The sequence below is a fragment of the Gymnodraco acuticeps genome, unplaced genomic scaffold (genome assembly GCF_902827175.1).
Source record: "Gymnodraco acuticeps unplaced genomic scaffold, fGymAcu1.1, whole genome shotgun sequence".
Taxonomy (NCBI): Eukaryota; Metazoa; Chordata; class Actinopteri; order Perciformes; family Bathydraconidae; genus Gymnodraco; species Gymnodraco acuticeps.
In genome coordinates, this window is record NW_022991154.1 from 3,114,281 (window position 1) to 3,133,468 (window position 19,188).

A 19,188-nucleotide genomic window follows, 5' to 3' on the forward strand; every position below is an offset into this window, starting at 1 on the left:
TGATAACAGTCAACTATTTTCATAAAGAATATATATATTTTTCAAAGTCAACTTTATTGTCAATCTTACTCAGTTTGAGAGATCAAAAAGACGTTTAAATAAAATTATACAATTTACAGATATGTATACAAATATATATATCCTATATACACCATCATGTATAATGATGGTGTATGATGTAGAAGGAAGTGTGGTAGATAACAAGTAAATATAGAGTTACATACAGATCCATGTTACAGCAAAAGATGGAATAACTCAGAAGCACGCAGTATAATAATAATTACATGCAACAATTAAATAACTGCTCAGCATCTCCACCACAATCCCAATCTGCTGTGTCCCGTTTTCCTCCCCTCTGCATAACACCCCATCACACATACGAAACACAACGCAGAGTCCGAGGGTGTTAAGAGTATGTTTATTGAAATGTCCTCCTCTCTACTGGCCAACACAGGGAGCATATGCTGGGTGTAGAATTGTTCCAGGAGGAGGAGATTTCCATGCCAAGCAGGGTCTTTGGGGATGGGGATGATGATCGCCTCCTTCGTGGTCCACACAACAAAGTAGCAGAGACTCCGGTCTGTGATATGCAGCTGCCCTTGGACCTGGTGCCAGTATGGGTGATTCTCCTTGAGAATATATGACCCACCCTACTCACGGAGACAGAAGGATGGTAACTGGACTGCCTCCGCGATGGTCATGTTCCTCTGGCTGTGTGGACACTTCACCTCCAGCAGGGCAGATGGCTGCACAAGACCATCGGGTGATGCTCCAAAAAACACCCAACTCACTCACAAAGAGACCAGACTCGATTCGAACACTGTCACTTGATAGGCCTCCACAAAAGCCTTCACCTCTTCGGCCTCGTTTACAACCCCCCAGTTGACAGTTGGCGATGTCTCTGGCCAGTGGGTTGTATGTCTCCTCTCGCTGTTGGTAAAGTTGAGACACCGGCTGGACTACTTTGGAAGTGCCAGGCTTCCTCCACTGGCACTCAACATCTGTGGAGCTGATCTGCCACATGGCAAATATTGCCAATGCTGCAGCGTGGCTGCATTTGTACATCTCCTGTGCACAATCACAGACAGCGCTCTGCATCGCGCCATCGTCTCCCATGCAGATCTGTAAAAATAAAGTAAGTACCATTTGTTAACATGCTATAATAGATTGAATGAGCAATAATACAAGGATGGTCCGGATCTGGGGGTGGGAGGGTTTATTTTTCCATAGTTTTGTCCTCTTGTCTGTTGTTATTGTTTGTTTGTTTTGTAATTTGTGTTGTATTGGTTGTGATTGTACATTGTATTTTTCTAACTGTGTATGAATACATTTTTGAAAAACATTTGATCAACAATAAAAAAGGATTTGGTCAGGATCTAGACTCAGTGTGTAGTTTATTAATTAATCAATGCTCTCTACATTGGGAAAACACATACCGGTGTACCAGAGGGAGTCACACACAGCTGTGCCTAGATAACCAAAATCCTTGAATCTACACACAGCAAATAAACTCAAATGACACAACGAGAAAAAGGAGATCACGCATACAGTATAGTCGATATAAAATTGGCCGCTTCAATCTGAAGAGCAACTAAAACAAAACACGGGAGTGTACCTTGTTCTTGTGAACACTAATGTTATCCACAGCATACACAGAGACCACGAAGTTCTTAAGGAGAAAACTAGTTGCTAAAACAAAACACGTTAGTGTACCTTGTTAGCTAATGTTAGCTAGCTGACATTAACGTTACACATTGCACTCATATTACTCACCGAAACCTTGTAAAGCCGGTCCCGCTGCTCTTACAGAACCGACTAACTCCCCTTTCATATAGGTACAGTTCTCAACGTGCCCAGACTTGTAGTAATTTTCACCTCGTAAAATACTTTTATTCTCATTCTGAAAGAATGTGGTAAAATGTGCTAACGTGACGGCCATCTTTATGTTGGTGACGCGTATTGTGCGAGACCAGAGACCTGTAGTTCACTGAGCGGTTTCACACGAAAAAATGTGTAACTTCACAGTTTTACGACGCATTTTTATTTTTTTGACTTGCAAAATGTTCTTTTAAATTGACAAACATCATATATGTCATTCGTGGCACAATTCAAACGGGATCAAAAGATAACCTTTCTCTCTCCATTGACTTCAATGTATAATTTTCCGCTTCCGGGGTCCCATGGAGGCTTTCGGAAGGGGAGGGACTTCGCCTCTCTATTATCATGGCAATCATTTCATTCATATGACGTGTAAACAATACATATGTAATTCTTACATCACGTCTCTCCGGTTTGAACTGTGGAATCATGACATAAAGGGTGTTTTAAGTTAATCAAGGTATGGTGCATGTAAACGGGAATATTAGTGGAACACCCACCTGATTTACAATGTTAACTGTTTAGGAATATTGTGTTTTTCGTAATGAAATTTGGATTTTAGAGATTGGAGATTATAATTTAAAACAACAGTAGTTTTAAAAAAAATTGGATTTCAATGTATTTGATAACTGTTTTGCACTCAACGCTTAAAATACCTTTCAGGTTTTAACTAGGGCTGTCAAGTTAACGCGTTAATAACGCGTTAACGCAAAAAAAAATAACGCCACTAATTATTTTAACGCGATTAACGCATGTGTATTTTTTGTCCTCGGCCGCCCCGTAGTTTCAGAGCGCATCGAGTTTAAAATACCATCTACAAGCTTATGCTGACAGCCCCGCTCCTGCTGCCTGCTTGTGGCAGACCACACTTCCACGCTCACCGGCAGGCACCGACTGGCTATTGGGAGGACCGGGAGGGTGTGTGTATGTGTGGCCCGAGCGAGCGAGAGAGACCTTACGTGCATTGTTGTTGTTAGCATCTGGTGCTAGCTAGCTGCGCTAACGGATATGGAGCTGTTTAAATGAAAACAGAGGAGCGACATTTCGCCACAACTGCGCCGAGCACTTGACTTTATGCAGGAAGCCAGACAGTGGGACATTGTACGAAAAGTCAGCACACTCAGCAGCACGGATAGTGCGCGCAACATGATTGCAGCATCCAGGCAGCTCCCGTTCGAGCATATGCCTTGAGTTGCACATAGCTCCAACGATCCATCACACACACACACACACACACACACACACACACACACACACACACACACACACACACACACACACACACACACACACACACACACACACACACACACACACACACACACACACACACACACACACACACACACACACACACACACACACACACACACACACACACACACACACACACACCAGTTGTATTGTATTATTGAATGAGAGAGGTTCCAGGTTGAATTGAGGCGAATATTTTTAATGTTTAGAGGTTGTTGTGTTTAATATTCATGAGAATATTTGTCATTGTTCAAATGATAATAAACATTAGCATAAAGCATATTTGTCCACTCATATGTTGATAAGAGTATTACAAACTTGAAAAATATTCCTCTAAGGTACATTTAGAACAGATCAAAAATGTGCGATTAATTTGCGATTAATCGCGATTAACTATGGACAATCATGCGATTAATCGCGATTAAATATTTTTAATCGACTGACAGCCCTAGTTTTAACACATCTTGCCAAGATTTAGATTTGCAGCTTTGAATGGTACTGATTGTTTAAAATGAACACTAAACATAGCAAACCAATCTGAGTTGGAACTGACCAACCAGTCAGCAAACAGGAATGCTGCTATAAATGGGGAAGTTAAATAAAACAGAAGTTCTTCTAAACTAAAAAGGCACCCTAGAAGGATCATGATATACAAATATTTCTCTCTTAGGCCCAAAATGTCTCCTGTTGATTATTTGATAGAAATGCTGATGCAGTAATCACTTACAATCTGCAGACATGACGCAAGAGATTCCAGGCTAATGTCTTCTGATTATAGATGATTACTGTGTGATTGTGAAGTGACAGTCTGAGTAATGGTGAGGTAATGAAAACATGTTTTACACAGCTCTAGAAGACAACTGTGCTGAATGAAATATGTCTCGTTACTGTGGCATATCATGTTAGATAATTATCATGAGACGTAAAGCTTGGTGTCATGATCATGTCATTTGAAAAGTAATGCAGGAGAATGAAGACAGCATTGATTGATACCGGAAATCACATAACAATTCTACAATCCTCAAACATGTTTTTAATCAAATAAAGCAGTCTTGCAGGCATTAGTTATTGGATTAATTTACCATTTCCCTATTTGTTGCAGCTGAATATTACACTCTCTGAGCTGATTGGACCATTATTCAGATCACCTGTTGCTCAGAGTGAGGCGACTGACTCCTGATTGAGCAATCCCCATCTTGGCCAATCAGAGTGTGACTGACCACACCCTTTCTTTAGGGTTTAAGAGCGGTAGAGAACTGCACCCTCCTTCATCATTGCACAACTGGTTTCAGCAGTTAATGGCTCATGTTGGTGTTTGGGTCCTTTTGAGTAGTGATGGCAAAATGAAGCTTTGAATGAAGCGTCGAACCACTTGGACAATTGTGTCGGAAATAGGTTCATTTCTCGAAGCTTCAGTTACAGCGACCTCTCCTGGCGAAGTGCAAAGCTGCAGTGGGTTTAACGTATCTTTGCCTTGAAAAATATTCGATGCACACACACACACTAAGACTGAATATAATGTTCTATTTGCAATTAAAGATTGATAATTGTGTGTATTGGGTTATTGAGAAGAGACTAGAGAGTGCTGGACATTTTTTTGGGAGGAGAGGGCCTTTTATCAGCTATTAAAGTTGAAAAGCAATGATTAATTTAAAATACATCGATTCCGGGCTTTGAACCAGCTGCGGAGGACATCGCCGCATTCGGGCCGCCGGCTGTACCCACTGGGCTATCTATTCCTTAAAATATTGAACCGTTTTTATATTACTGATAATTGTCTTTTTGTTCACAATTTCTCCACATTTCGAAGTGTTTCCCGAGCCAGAACGACCTATCTTTCTTCCTGGCTTGCTCAATAATGATACTACAATTCAAATGCAATACCAACAACAACTCAACAGCAACAACGCAAACTACGACAACAACCCACACATTGCGCATTGTTTAGAGCGGTCATAAAGTGTTGAAGCGCTCAAGTTTGAAACTGTTTCAACCTGTCACCTGTCAGAATCGAGACGAGGCAGTGCATTGAATCGCGTGAATGGACCGTGAACCAGTCAAGTGATTCATTCAGGAAATGAAGCAGTTGCTGCTTCGGACGTCACATGTCACGTGATTTGAAGCAGTTGCTGCTTCGGACGTCATATGTCACGTGATTTGAAGCAAGCTTCGAAGCACTGCTTCTATGGAATAGGAAGTCCAGGGTTGAAGCTCCGTTCGAAGCTTCAGTGTCAAACTGCCATCACTACTCCAAGCCTCGGTCAACACCCAAATCAGCGACATGGCGGAGGCGGTGCATCGTGTGCTGGCACGCCTGGACGCCGGTGCCACTGCTCCGGCATTACCTGATGCTGCGGCTCATCCTCAACAGCTGGCAGCCCCTCCTACTACAGCGGCGCCGCTTCCTGGATCTCATGCTGTCCCGTTGCCTCGCTTGGCCCCTCCAGATACGTTTTCCGGAGATTCCAATGACTGTAGATCCTTTCTGACTCAGTGTGATCTACACTTTAAGTTAATGCCCTACATATATAGCTCTGATTATGCTCAAATTGCATTTATCATTTCTCATCTGTCCGGCCGTGCGGCTGCATGGGCTACGGCGGAGTGGGAGAACAATTCTGCAACTTGCAACTCTGTCTCTCAGTTCATCCACTCGTTTAAAAGAATGTTTGCACATCACACACCAGCTGTAGAGAGCGCACAGCATTTGACATACATTCAGCAAAATCAACGCCGAGTGGCGGATTATGCAATTGAGTTCCGCACCATGGCTATTGATTGCGATTGGAATGATTCAGCGTTAAGGGACATATTTCGGAACGGACTATCAGAGAAAATTAAGGATCATTTATTGCTTATGGATCCTCCCACAGACTTAGAAAGTATGGTAGCGGCTGCTATTAAGATTGACAATCGCATCTGTAGAGATAGAGAAAGAAAGAAGACTGCCGTTTCGTCCAGCGGAACCAGAGGGTTCTCAACAGCTGTTCATCCTGTCCGGAGGACATCATTCGGCTCGTCACCTGCTTCAGAGGCCACAGCGCCCCCCATTGACTCGGAGGAGCCGATGCAGCTCGGCAGGGCCAGAATCTCACCGGAGGAACGACGTCGCCGCCTAGTGGAGGCAAGATGTTTCTACTGCGGTCAACAGGGGCATCAACAAGCCATGTGTCCAGTAAAAGAACAGGCTCACCGGTGAAAGAGAAGACACTGGTGAGCCAATCTGACTTTTTTGACTTCCCTCCACGCACATTAACTCAAGTTATGCTATGTGAAGGTAATCAGGTTATTGAACAGGGGGCACTTGTAGATTCTGGAGCCGATGAGAGTTTTTTGGATAAAGAGCTAGCTCTTAGGCTTAACCTGACGTTGACGCCATTACCTTCGCCATTAAAAGCGAACGCGTTAGATGGGCGCCTACTATTCACAGTGACTCATTGCACCACACCTGTAAAAATGACACTCATGTTGAGAACATAGTTTTTCATGTGTTTAAATCAGCTCAACACCCGATCATTTTAGGTTACCCTTGGTTACTTTTGCACAATCCTGTCATTGATTGGCGGTCAGGGAAAGTACAAGAGTGGGGAATGTTGTGTAAACAGAAGTGTGTACACGATCAGAGTAAGTTGATACTGAGGAAAATCTCCACTTCTAAAGCAGACTGTCACAACGAACCTCTTTCTGACTATTTTTCTGATTACCCTGATTTATCAAAGGTCCCCACATGTTATCATGATCTTAAGGAAGTCTTTAGTAAAGCTAGGGTGAGTGCACTACCACCCCATCGGCCTTATGATTGTGCTATAGACTTGTTGCCAGGATCCACTATTCCCAAGGGCCGTCTGTACTCCCTGTCAGCTCCAGAAAAGGGGTCCATGAAGGATTACATCGACACCTCACTCAAGGCAGGACTCGTCCGACCGTCTTCCTCTCCTGCCGGAGCGGGCTTCTTCTTTGTGAAGAAAAAAGATGGTTCTCTCCGTCCCTGCATCGATTACAGTCCACTGAATGACATCACGGTAAAAAACAGATACCCACTCCCTCTCATTGACTCTGCTTTTGACCTATTGCAGGATGCTAAAGTGTTCACAAAACTGGATTTACGCAACGCTTATCATCTGGTAAGAATAAGGGAGGGGGATGAGTGGAAAACTGGATTTAATACCCCAACAGGACATTACGAGTACCTCGTAATGCCTTTCGGGTTAACTAACGCCCCAGCAGTTTTCCAGGCGCTGGTCAATGATGTACTCAGGGAGTTTTTGAACGTGTTTGTCTTTGTGTATTTGGATGACATTTTAATCTTCTCTCCTGATAAGGAGACTCATGTGCAATATGTCCACCAAGTACTACAGCGCCTACTGGATAATCACCTGTTCGTAAAAGCAGAGAAGTGTGAGTTCCATGCATCAACTGTCCCATTCCTGGGGTTCATCATTTCTCCTGGACAAATCCTGATGGACCCTGCAAAGGTCAGTGCAGTGGCAGACTGGGCCACCCCCACCAATAGGAAGAAGGTACAGCAGTTGTTGGGGTTTGCTAACTTCTACAGACGATTTATTAGGAACTTTAGCTCTGTTGCTGCTCCCCTTCATGCACTGACCTCACCAGGGGTTAACTTTGTGTGGGGCCTCAGGGCCGAGGAGGCTTTTAATGAGTTAAAAAGAAGGTTTACCACAGCTCCCATACTGACTGTTCCTGATCCTTAACGACAGTTTGTTGTGGAGGTGGATGCCTCCAATGATGGGGTGGGGGCCATTCTCTCACAGAGAGCAGCTGGGGATCATAAGATGCATCCTTGTGCCTTTTTGTTTCGCAAACTATCTCCCGCAGAGAGAAACTACGACGTCGGAAACCGAGAGCTGTTGGCAGTCAAGATGGCCCTGGAGGAGTGGAGGCACTGGCTTGAGGGGGCGCCACAGCCGTTCTTGGTTTGGACCGACCACAAGAACCTTCAATACATCCGCAAAGCTAAGAGGTTGAACTCACGCCAGGCCCGGTGGCAACTTTTTTTTAACCGTTTTGACTTTACATTGTCTTTCAGACCTGGGTCCAAGAATGGCAAACCTGACGTCCTCTCACGCCTCCATGACCCAGAGCCCATAGCCAAGGATCCAGAGCCAATCCTTCCACTCTCCCGTGTGGTTGGGGTGGTGACATGGCCTATAGTAGATCAGGTGAAACGTGTCAATGGTGAGGGGCCGAAACCTAGTGGCTGTCCATTGGACAGGCTATTCGTGCCTGAATCCATGCGGTCACAGGTTATTCATTGGTCTCACACATTACTGCCACTTGTCATCCAGGAGTCAAGCGGACCGTATTCGTCGTTCGACAGAGGTTTTGGTGGCCTTCCTTGGTTAAGGATGTCTCCGAATATTTGGCTGCCTGTGTAGTTTGTGCCAGAAACAAGACGTCATCAAAATCACAGATGGGACTGCTGCAGCCTCTCCCCGTTCCCAGCAGGCCCTGGTCTGACATTTCGTTGGATTTTGTCATGGGTCTTCCTCCATCCAAGGGTAACACCACTGTCCTCACTGTAGTTTTATTGCCATGCCAAAGTTGCCGTCAGCTAAAGAGACTGCTCAGGCGTTATTGACTCATGTTGTGCGTATTCATGGTATTCCCAGAGACATTGTGTCGGATCGAGGTCCTCAGTTTTCCTCCAGGTTCTGGAAGGAGTTTTGCACCCTCCTGGGAGCGTCCGTCAGCCTCACCTCAGGTTATCATCCCCAGTCCAACGGACAGACGAAATGGCTGAATCAGGAGCTGGAGACGTGCCTGCGCTGCCTGGTTTCTCAGAACCCTGCAACCTGGAGCGAGCATCTGACATGGGTGGAGTATGCACGCAACTCTTTGCCCACCTCTACTACCGGTCTGTCTCCCTTTCGCTGTGTCTTTGGCTATCAGGTGTACTCTGTCAAACGTCTCCTGTCAGTGAGAAATCGAGGCCGAGGTCGTCAATTTCTGGTTGATTGGGAGGACTACGGTCCTGAAGAACGGTCCTGGGTCCCGTCCAGTTTTATCGTGGGCAAAGACTTAATCGAGGACTACTACAGGTGTCATCCGGAGGTCCCAGGGCCGTCAGGTGTCGTCCCTAGAGGGGAGGGTACTGTTGTGCGTAGACGGCTCTGCTAAGATTGTTCCCTAGTTTAGGTTTCATGTTATGTGTTTAGATAGGTTCCTGTTTTATTTTGATAGTCTTGTCTACCCTCATGTGTCTAAAGTACGTTTCCTGCCTTGTCTGTTTTCCCACGGTTGTGATTGTCTAATTGTCTTCACCTGGTGTTGTCTGTCTAGTATATATAGTTCTCGTCTTCCCCTGTCTCGTTGCCAGATTGTCTTGTGTGTTCCAAGCCTTCCAGCGTAAGATCCTTTTGTCATTGTCCATAGAGTTAGATTAGTGTATTAGTAGTTTTTGTTTTGTTGCTTTATGTATTCAGTGTGTTATGACCTGTCTACATTAAAACACTTTATTTTGATACTTTGTTTGTCTCTGCATCGTGCATTTGATTCCACGCCCTTGTACAGCCCTAACAACTTGCTGTACTGATTTGTGTTTGAATATATCTCACCTGCATGCATACCTAGAGCCAATGAAGTACAAGTACCTTATAGATCCATTTCCTTAGCATTGCTAAATAAGGTACCTGACATTAATAAAAAGGTAAGCTAATGGGATCATATCAAATGCAACCTCATAGGGCTGCTACAGTAGCATGGCTTTAGACTCTTAATCAAACTCTCGAATCCAACTTAAATCAGACTATTCACACACAAAGTTCTGATCATCCAACACAACATTTTATTCGTGAACAGTCACAGATGTGATATATAAATAGGGCAACAACATCATTTATTAAATATATAGACAGTTTCTACTTTTCTATTATCACAGTATACATTTTGAGAACACATTTTCGTATGCAAGGCCACCAAAATACATTTAATGTAAGTGAACACACTGTGCAGTATGCTGCACACATTACAGTAATTAACATCGGAACACAGCCGTTTGACAGGGGAACTGGTGAAAATCAATCGAATGAGTCACTATTTACCTTTTCGTCAGTATTTAAAATCAATACTACAATATGAAATCATGCTTAAACTTCCAACTAGAAGTAGTCAAAGCCAATATTTGCGTCACAGTTCAGGCGGTTGGTCACGCTTTGAGATATATAGCAGTTTAAGATAAATAACTTACTTGAGGTGATGAGAACGTAGACATCAATATGATAACAACCAGATTCAGAGACAGCTTCATTATTGGCAATAAGACTGTTAAACAACTGAACTGCTGAAACAATTTCATAACATTCATCTGCTACTTAGTAATTATTTATCTATTATCTATCATTCCAATAACTTGTATATAGACTCGTATTGCACTATTCCACTTTCTTTTCTTTTTTTTAACACTATTTTTCTTTTTTGTATTACTTTTAATATAATATACTCTAATATTGTTTTAATATTGTCTGTTTATCTGTATTATTGTGTTGCATTGTTGGAGAAGCCTGTGAGCTAAGATTTTCAATGACATAATTACTCTGTAGCTATGTTAGTTTGACAATAAAGAACCTTGAACCTTGATACGTCTGCAGTTGTTTGAATGTTAACGTAGGAAATGAAGAAGAACATAATGTAAAGCTAATTGCTAACACTTTGTTTGTGCACATTCATTTGGGTATCTGACCCACAAAACAGAATAGAAGACCCTGTCAGATTTGTGTAGGCTGTCTTGGGGAGAAATGGTTTCAAAGAAACTGTTTTTCTGACGGAGGGATTTTATAAAGATAGGTGCTAAAACGAAGTGTTTCAAACAGAGTGGGAATACAGGTTTTTTCAGGCAGCAAATGTAAAGAAATGTTTTTTTAACTTTAAAGCATGAAAACATGTTCAGGTAGAAACCCTGAATCCAAGTTTGAATCTGTAAATGTGCATTATATGTCACCTTTAAATTGTGTTCGGTGCATATAGCGTACTGTAAGTTAATATTATAACAATATCAACACTTTTGCATTTCAGATGAATACATTAAGGTTGATTGAATTTAGTTCAATAAAACATAAACATGCCCACTATGACATACTGGATTACTGACCAACATCATAATACAAATAAAATAAATAAAAACCCTGATATTTTAGTCATCCTCACTTTTATAGAGCTTTCACAGAATATCGCTCAGAGTATGATCGTGGTCTCTATGCTCTCATCTTTACAGTTAAATTGGGCAGTTAAAGAACTAAAAATGTGTTATTTGTCAAAGAAAACAAACCCCTCTCACAAAAGGCTCCACTGGCAGTTGTTAAAATATAAAATATTGATTCACCTTCGTAAATTGGACCGTCAAAGTATAAAACAGAAATAAAGTCTTCAACAAATGTCAGATTCAAAACTACTTTTTTCTACTCAATACATATTTAAGACAAAAACCAACCGTTCTTTACCAGTGTTAACTTTCCAGTACTTTTTCAGTCTTTGGCACATTCTTCTTCTAGTCTTCAGTGTTCACTCTGCTGTTTAGGCGCCGCCCGTTAAGGCCTGCCCGTTCTTGGCACTGTCAGAGATGTTCCTTTCCTTCTTCTCCTGAGCAGCAGTGGTCCGTGTCAGATCCTGGATCAGTTTGGAGTTGAGGAAGCGCCTGTAGGAGTCTTTCTCCATCAAGGTGTAGATCATCTGCTGGGCCACGTCGAAACAACACGGGCAGGGGTTCTCTACGTTTTTCTTCGTTTCCTCTCTGATGGCCGCGTCTAAGTTCACCTTTAATAAATGGAAAGAGAGAGGGTTGAGATTTATCAGGATTTCAAGAGCATAAACTTGTATTATGACATACTATATTGCTATAGTTAAAACAAAAGATCTCAATAATATTGTCCTATGGCAAAAGAAAAGCTTGGAGGAAAGAACAAAGCATTTGCAAATGTATATTCTCAGTTTATTTTTACCAACTTTTCAAATGTTTTCAGTCAACCCATATGACTGAACTGAAGTGTTCTTAAATTCCCTCATTCATTCTAAGTGCTTGAAGGCTTTTTGGTATAGCAGCATTGTGACTGAATATATTCATAGCTCTGCAGTCACATCAGCTTCAATTATTCACTTTCCTGAAGGAGATGTACAGCTGCATTCATAGGATGTATCTAATATCTGTGCGGTGTGTTTGAAACAATATTAATTAATCTACATTTTTGTTTTCCGCTTCTCTCTCTAGAATACTTCCTGGCAAAATAAGCTAAGGTACTTTTACATTTTTCGTCATAACATACTGATGAAGCTCTCTAATTGACATTTTATATCTTACATTCTTTGATAACAAATATTACCTCATTGGTGGCATTGGCCTCAACATGTTGCTGGTAGATCTGCTTGGATCTGTTGGCCATCTTGGAAGGAGCAGACTTCTTGTATACTTCGCAGGCGACCCAGAAGTCTAGATTCTCCTTGCTAAACTCTGACTTCAGGAAGTTGCCGAAGACGGTACGACCCACTAACACAGAGGGGGAAAAAGCATCTTTTAATATCCAATGCACCTTACAGACACATGAGTATGCACATTGGCAAAGCTGAAGTATCATTAATAGAGGGTATGTTATGTATTGAAGATCCTTTTAACTAAAAAGAAAATACAGCCTTGACATATATTAAAATTATCTAAATGGTAAATGCCCATATTTGTGTTGAAGAATCAGAATCAGTGGTACAATTTAAGGTGCCAATATTTGCCAAAATGCTTCTAACTTCCGTTTCCCAATCCGAAAGCTATTTATTAGTTTAAATTGTCTCCAAATTGCTTGTGAGGTGCGTGAAATCAAATAGGAAGATTGTCTCCCCTTGCTAACTGAGTGGAACCTTATGGCAATAGAACATTTATATAATTGAGCACTGGCTGAAACAGTCACTTAAAATCTTCCTCATCAAGAGAAAATAATCACTTTACGTGACAGCAGCGTAATTATACTGAGTTATAACATCTCACCGAGAGATCATTAAGTCCTGGCGGCAATAATTTCATCCTTTCTTTTAAGATGCACAAGACAAGTGTTTTCCAATAATCAATGGAAGGCAAAACCTCAAACCCTCAGCACTACGATGACAGCACGGAGACCATTGAGGCCAGGATAAGATAAACGGAACCAAAATAGAACCAATAAAAGCAGAAGGAGGACATGACGACGTTGGGAGGTCAGTGGATGAGGTCAGGTTCTCGGAAGGCCATTGCTCCCTTTTTGTGTTTGCGTACTCACACAGTGTAATTCTCAGTGGGCTTGTACATACACACACAAACACTTGTTCACTCTGCACTGGTCAGCATGCCCTGAGGGGCTGTTGAGTTGTGCCTAGAGACACGTAGCAGAGGAGCAGAGCATGAGAATGCGTTGGAGAGCGCCTGTTTGCGTCTGTGCATAAGTCGGTTCAATTTCCATGTTTGTGTGACCAAGTCTCCTTCAATTTTGATTATCATCATGATCTGCTGCTACCTAATAAACGCTGCCAAACCAACATATTTGCTTTAGTAAATGTATTTCATTTCCAATGTATGCCATACAAAAAGTCAAGAAAGCGATCCCTTTTGACCTGCCAAAACTTTACTAGCAGCCATTGGCAAGAAATTCGAAGGACTTGCCTGATCATTTTCCCAGGATAACAGCACAATCATGTCACACGAGAATGATAGTGTTTAGGTTTTACGTTTTTTTTGTAAGCCCTTAGAGAGATACTGCTGGTAAAACCAATGAGTCAAGCATCCGCATGGCAGTAATTGTCCGTATTGTTGGTGACAGACGATGAGCAAGGAGGGCGGAAGTTCTTTGGGTTTGCTTTGGACATAAACATAACCTAGTCAGGAAGTTTTAGGTTCTTACTTCAGGTTAAAAAGGCATGAAGCAACAGTGTTATACTTACTCTCACTGGTAATCACATCGTTGAAAGATTCTTTCCATTTCTTCACCTCAGCTGCAGTTGGCCCACTAAAACACAGATGGAGGGTTTTATTTAAAAAGGTTGCAAATACTTTTTGAGCGTTTTTAAATTCAACCTGCGATATGAATGTAGCAATTTCACTGTAATAAAAAAAGACGAAATTAAATGACACAGATTGTGTTCAGGGTCTGAATTTAACATTAAACCATATCTATTGTGGACATAAATACGTTTTAATAATGTACTTAGAGCACTGTTTGAAAAGGTTAAGAAACCATCCTACTGGATTCTTGGAATTCAACTCAAACAAATACAAAAAACTGAATGCAAAATGTTGTATCAGAAGTATGTCCATAACAATTATATAAAAGAGTATACAATATAGTGGTGCAAGAATGAGTCCTGAAACAGGCAAATGAGTTAGCCTTGATCTCTTCGGTTCCCTCATTTGTTTAGTTTCATCGGTTATGGTTAGATGGTCGAAATATGGCAGTTGTAGACAAAAGCCAAAGATAACCTAGAAGGTTGTTTCCACCTAAAATACTTAATGAAATACCCCATGAATATATGATATTTTGTCTTTAAACAGCAGTTGTTACATGTGGCTAAATAAAACTAAACGTCATCAAGCATTGACCATTGCAATGCTGACTTGTTAGCCTACAAAAATGAATCACCCCTGTGACACTCAATAAAACTATAAAAAAGATTTACATTTCTAATTTCTTATTTCGAGAATGTAGCTGAATTTGAAGTATAAATGCCACATTATTAATGGGTTCAGATTTTAGCACATAAACATAATTCAAATGTATTTTCTCTAATGCTAGCCATAATAATCTTCTTTACAGTAAGGCAGCTTTGGAGGAAGGTCTTCCTACTGCATCAATAAACTGATCAATAACAGCAGAACATGTAATCACACCAGCTATCCCTGATTTGAAAACGATTATCTTTATTGTTATACACCACTTGAATACTGCTTGCCACTGAAGCTCTAACGTGCTTTTGTGTTGGGAATGAACTAGTGTTATGTCATTATGGATAATCAATATTTTTCTTCCAGAGCTGTCGCTGAAAGGGTTACATGTTGCTGAAAAAAAAGGTCAGGGTTTGTGTGTCGCTCACAAAGGACGGTAGGAGGCTTCCTGATGGAGAAGCGATAGAAAAAGGCCATAGGCGGGATTAAGAAAAAAGAAAAAACATGTAAATGAATTTCAAAATGCAAACACATAAACATAGTACTAGTATGTCAAAGTAATATTAACCCTTATAAATGCTGCCCATGGTAACAAGGACCAGCTTTGGAATTACACTATGAAAAGAGGAAGGAGGGGCTCAACACAAAACAAAACAAGTGCCTGTTCTCAATTTCCCTTTTTCACCTGGTCAATGAAAGCTCACGTGTAGTCAAAATCTTTTACTCTTCTTAATAATCAAGGTGGATACAGTTTTCAGGTCTATAAAATTGCCCTGAAACTCACAATATTAACTCCCACGGTGATCCTAGAATAAATCGAACACATATGTCATAAAGCAGTATTATCCTTCTATAACAGAGGACATGAATCCTCCTATTGTACCCTTCATCAATTATTTCCCTGTCTAGTGCTTCTAAGTAGAAATGCAGTCCATGAGCACTTTTTAACAAAATAATATTCTTCTCTCAAGATGTAATCAAGCATTATCTGCTTCAGTTATAATTCCTGTGTTAGTATTCATAAGACATACACACTCCTGGATGAGCAGTTTGATGTGAGATGTGAAGAACACAAAAACAAACATATATTTTAAAAGCTTCACGATTTGAACAAAGAGAAAGTCCCTCTGACCTCTTAGCAGCAGCAGCAGCATCATTTTTCTCTTTTATCTGACTCTGATGAGACGTGTGGTGCTCCGGCTTCTGGAGTAAAAAGGATATTTTATGTTTGATGTCTTTGGCGCTGTGGGGAGATGGACGAGAGGAAAGTGAGTGAAATGCATTTGAGAAGATTTCCATTTATTTGCATAAATACACATCTGCATATAGTATCTGCTTAATGTAAACAAATAATAAGCAACAGGTTTCATTTTATATTGAACTATTGTTTTAATTACTCGGCTAAAATGACATTTTATATAAAATACCAAAAATATAGAATATACAGTGTATGAAGATCCTATATCACAAAAAATATACTAACACTCCTATCCACCTGTTGCTTAGACTTTATTAGTCTTACCTTTTTAAGCATGTTGCAGGAAGCGTAGCAAGTCCTCTACACATGTTGGAATGTTACTGATCCAAAGTGAGTTCTGTTGTTTTGAATGGCGACAGCACAGCCGGTGTGAATTCAAGCAGCAGAGTTTTCAATATGAGACGGCAGACAGCTGCTGTCTCCACCCCCAGCAGTGGCTTTATACCTCCAGGATGCTACCACTGACACCAAACTGACCAATCAGAGGAGACAGGAAGAGAGAGGGATACTAAACTGAGAGTGGGGGAGGGAGGGAGGGACATCGGGGGAAATGTACTGCAGGTCTTTGTAACCAAATCAAAAGGTGTGTTCTACTGATGACGACCAAAACCATCTCTGTGTGGAAAAACACAGATACTGTAGCTTCATCAAACTCAGTTAAAAATCTAATCCAGAACATCCGTATGTGATTGTTAAGGCATTCAAGAGAATGGTAGTGCATTGTGGGAATTCTGAGACTTGAAAGTTGTGCCCCAAATAAAACATCTTGTTTCTAATTGAATTGAATGAGTTGTATACAATAAAAACAATGTGTCATTGGGTTTTTAGCAGTTTACAAAATAATGGAAATTATTTTTTGCTCTGCCGTAATGAGACATTGCGCAATAAATGTTGTACAAGAGATAAGAAAGGAAACTTTTAAATAACATTGACAATTTAACTTAAAAAAACGATGCAAAATCTTTTTCATTTTCTGTGTCAGTACTGCTTTTTCGCTACTCCAGTCTACACAAACTGTATTAGATTACATTTTAGTTAGCTTACTTTCATCCAAACAAACTTAAATAAGAAAATGTAAGGTGTTTTGGGTTTTCTTTTTTTAATTGATTGCATGTCAGAACTGGTGGGTTTTCATATATAATAATAACAATAAATTGTATTCATCAAGCGCTTCATCAGGTGCTCAAAGACACTCTACAGAGGGGCTGAGGAGGCGGGCGGCAGATTTCTGGATGTGTTGGAGTTTGTTGAAGAGGTTCAACTTATAAATTATTTACCATTTACTAATTCAAACCGTGCCTGTGGAATATCACTGCCAATTAAACAAGAAAATAAAACTATTTTTTTCAAAGATTTAATACTTGAATTCTTGTTTTCTGGCATCTTTATACTACCGACCTCAATTTAATGTCCTGTTTGGAACTAATACATAAAGTGTGATAATAATAATAATAATAATACATTACTTTTATAAAGCGCTTTTCCTCGTGCTCAAAGCGCGTACAAGCAAGTAAAACAAAATAACAACAAAAGTAGAAAGTGCTAAGTTAGGTGGAATAAGGGCAAGGGGCTAGTTGATTAGGAGTTGAAGGCAAGAGAGAAAATGTGAGTTTTGAGGGATTGTTTGAATGATGTGAGAGTGTTGGCGGATCTGATGTGGCTGGGGAGGGAGTTCCAGAGTGTGGGGGAGGCTGCTGCGAAGGCCCTGTCACCCCAGGTCCGGAGCTTTGTCCTGATGGGCTGCAGTAGGTTAGCTTCAGCAGACCTGAGGCGACAGTGGGGGTGTGTCGTTGGATGAGGTCACAGAGGTAAGGGGGGGCAAGGTTGTTGAGGGCTTTGAAAGTGAAAAGTAATGTTTGAAAGTTAATGCGGTGTTTGATGGGGAGCCAGTGGAGGTCATGGAGGATAGGGGTGATGTGGTCGGAGCGTCGTGATGATAGACAACATAGTGTTCTGTTCTCCCGGGGCAAATTGTTTTACATTTGAGCATTGCTTTGTATTACAATGGTGTCCATCAACATCACGCACAGCTGGAGTTAATGGGTAACACTTTATATTAAGGTACACAAATTAACCTTCAACTAGTTGTTCATTAACATGCATATTAGCAGTATATTGGCTCTTTATTAGTCATTATAAAACACTTATTAATGCCTTATTCTACATGACCATACTCTGCAAGTAATAAGCCATTAGTTGAGAGTTTTTCCTCAATAACCCTCTAATTAGTGCTTATTTATTGCAAGTAAGGAAGTTGTTGTACATGAGTTTTGGTCTTAATATGCTCAATATGGGCCTAATAAGGCAGTAGTACCACACGAATAGTAATTCTCCCATAATAACACTTAACATATGATCTATTCTTATGTAACAAGACGTGAAACTATAAGTGTTAATTGTTTCTAAATAACTCAAAATGTGTTATTTATATCTAAAAATATGTTTTGGGGTATTGACAGTTCAGCTAGCACTAGCAAGGTGATATTGACCTGTATGTTTCATATTTGCAAATTTATATTTTTGTGAAATTTATAATGAAGGTTAGACAGGAAACCAGGTACAGGAAGTAGGAGAAAGTTAACTGAATAGCATAGCAGTAGACTACTACTAATTATCCCTATGCAACCTGAAGAGTAAAAGGGCCAAGTCCGTCAGAAAGCAATGACTGTAAGTGTAAATTTAAGCCTTACACTTACACTGTAAGGATTAGTAACATGCATTGTGTTTATGTGATGACATTTGGAGATGTTTAAACTAGGGCTGTCAGTCGATTAAAATATTTAATCGCGATTAATCGCATGATTGTCCATAGTTAATCGCGATTAATCGCAAATTAATCGCACATTTTTTATCTGTTCTAAATGTACCTTAGAGGAATATTTTTCAAGTTTTTAATACTCTTATCAACATATGAGTGGACAATGCTTTATGCTAATGTTTATTATCATTTGAACAATGACAAATATTCTCATGAATATTAAACACAACAACCTCTGAACATTACAAATATTCGCCTCAATTCAACCTGGAACCTCTCTCATACAATAATACAATACAAATGGTGTGTGTGTGTGTGTGTGTGTGTGTGTGTGTGTGTGTGTGTGTGTGTGTGTGTGTGTGTGTGTGTGTGTGTGTGTGGTGTGTGTGTGTGTGTGTGTGTGTGTGTGTG

The 19,188-nt window shown here is 40.7% G+C and overlaps 1 protein-coding gene across 1 annotated transcript; it reads right to left on the reverse strand.

Annotated features, from left to right (window-relative positions):
* Positions 1–9,914: 9,914 nt before the first annotated feature.
* On the reverse strand, positions 9,915–16,425 carry rgs4 (regulator of G protein signaling 4). The gene is made up of 5 exons (XM_034237563.1): positions 16,284–16,425; positions 15,894–16,004; positions 14,044–14,108; positions 12,465–12,628; positions 9,915–11,901 (listed from the first exon to the last, which is right to left on the reverse strand). Exons 1-5 carry the CDS (start codon positions 16,325–16,327, stop codon positions 11,662–11,664), a joined length of 624 nt encoding a protein of 207 aa, XP_034093454.1. The 5' UTR covers positions 16,328–16,425; the 3' UTR covers positions 9,915–11,661.
* Between the last annotated feature and the right edge of the window lie 2,763 nt (positions 16,426–19,188).

Excerpts from the sequence above, each read along its gene's own strand:
- rgs4 (XM_034237563.1), bottom strand. The coding sequence starts at position 16,327 with ATGTGTAGAGGACTTGCTACGCTTCCTGCAACATGCTTAAAAAG. Across the intron at positions 14,109-15,893 it reads GCTGCTGCTGCTGCTAAGAG|TGGGCCAACTGCAGCTGAGG; the intron begins GTCAGAGGGACT and ends TCTGTGTTTTAG. Across the intron at positions 11,902-12,464 it reads AGGCCAATGCCACCAATGAG|GTGAACTTAGACGCGGCCAT; the intron begins GTAATATTTGTT and ends CATTTATTAAAG.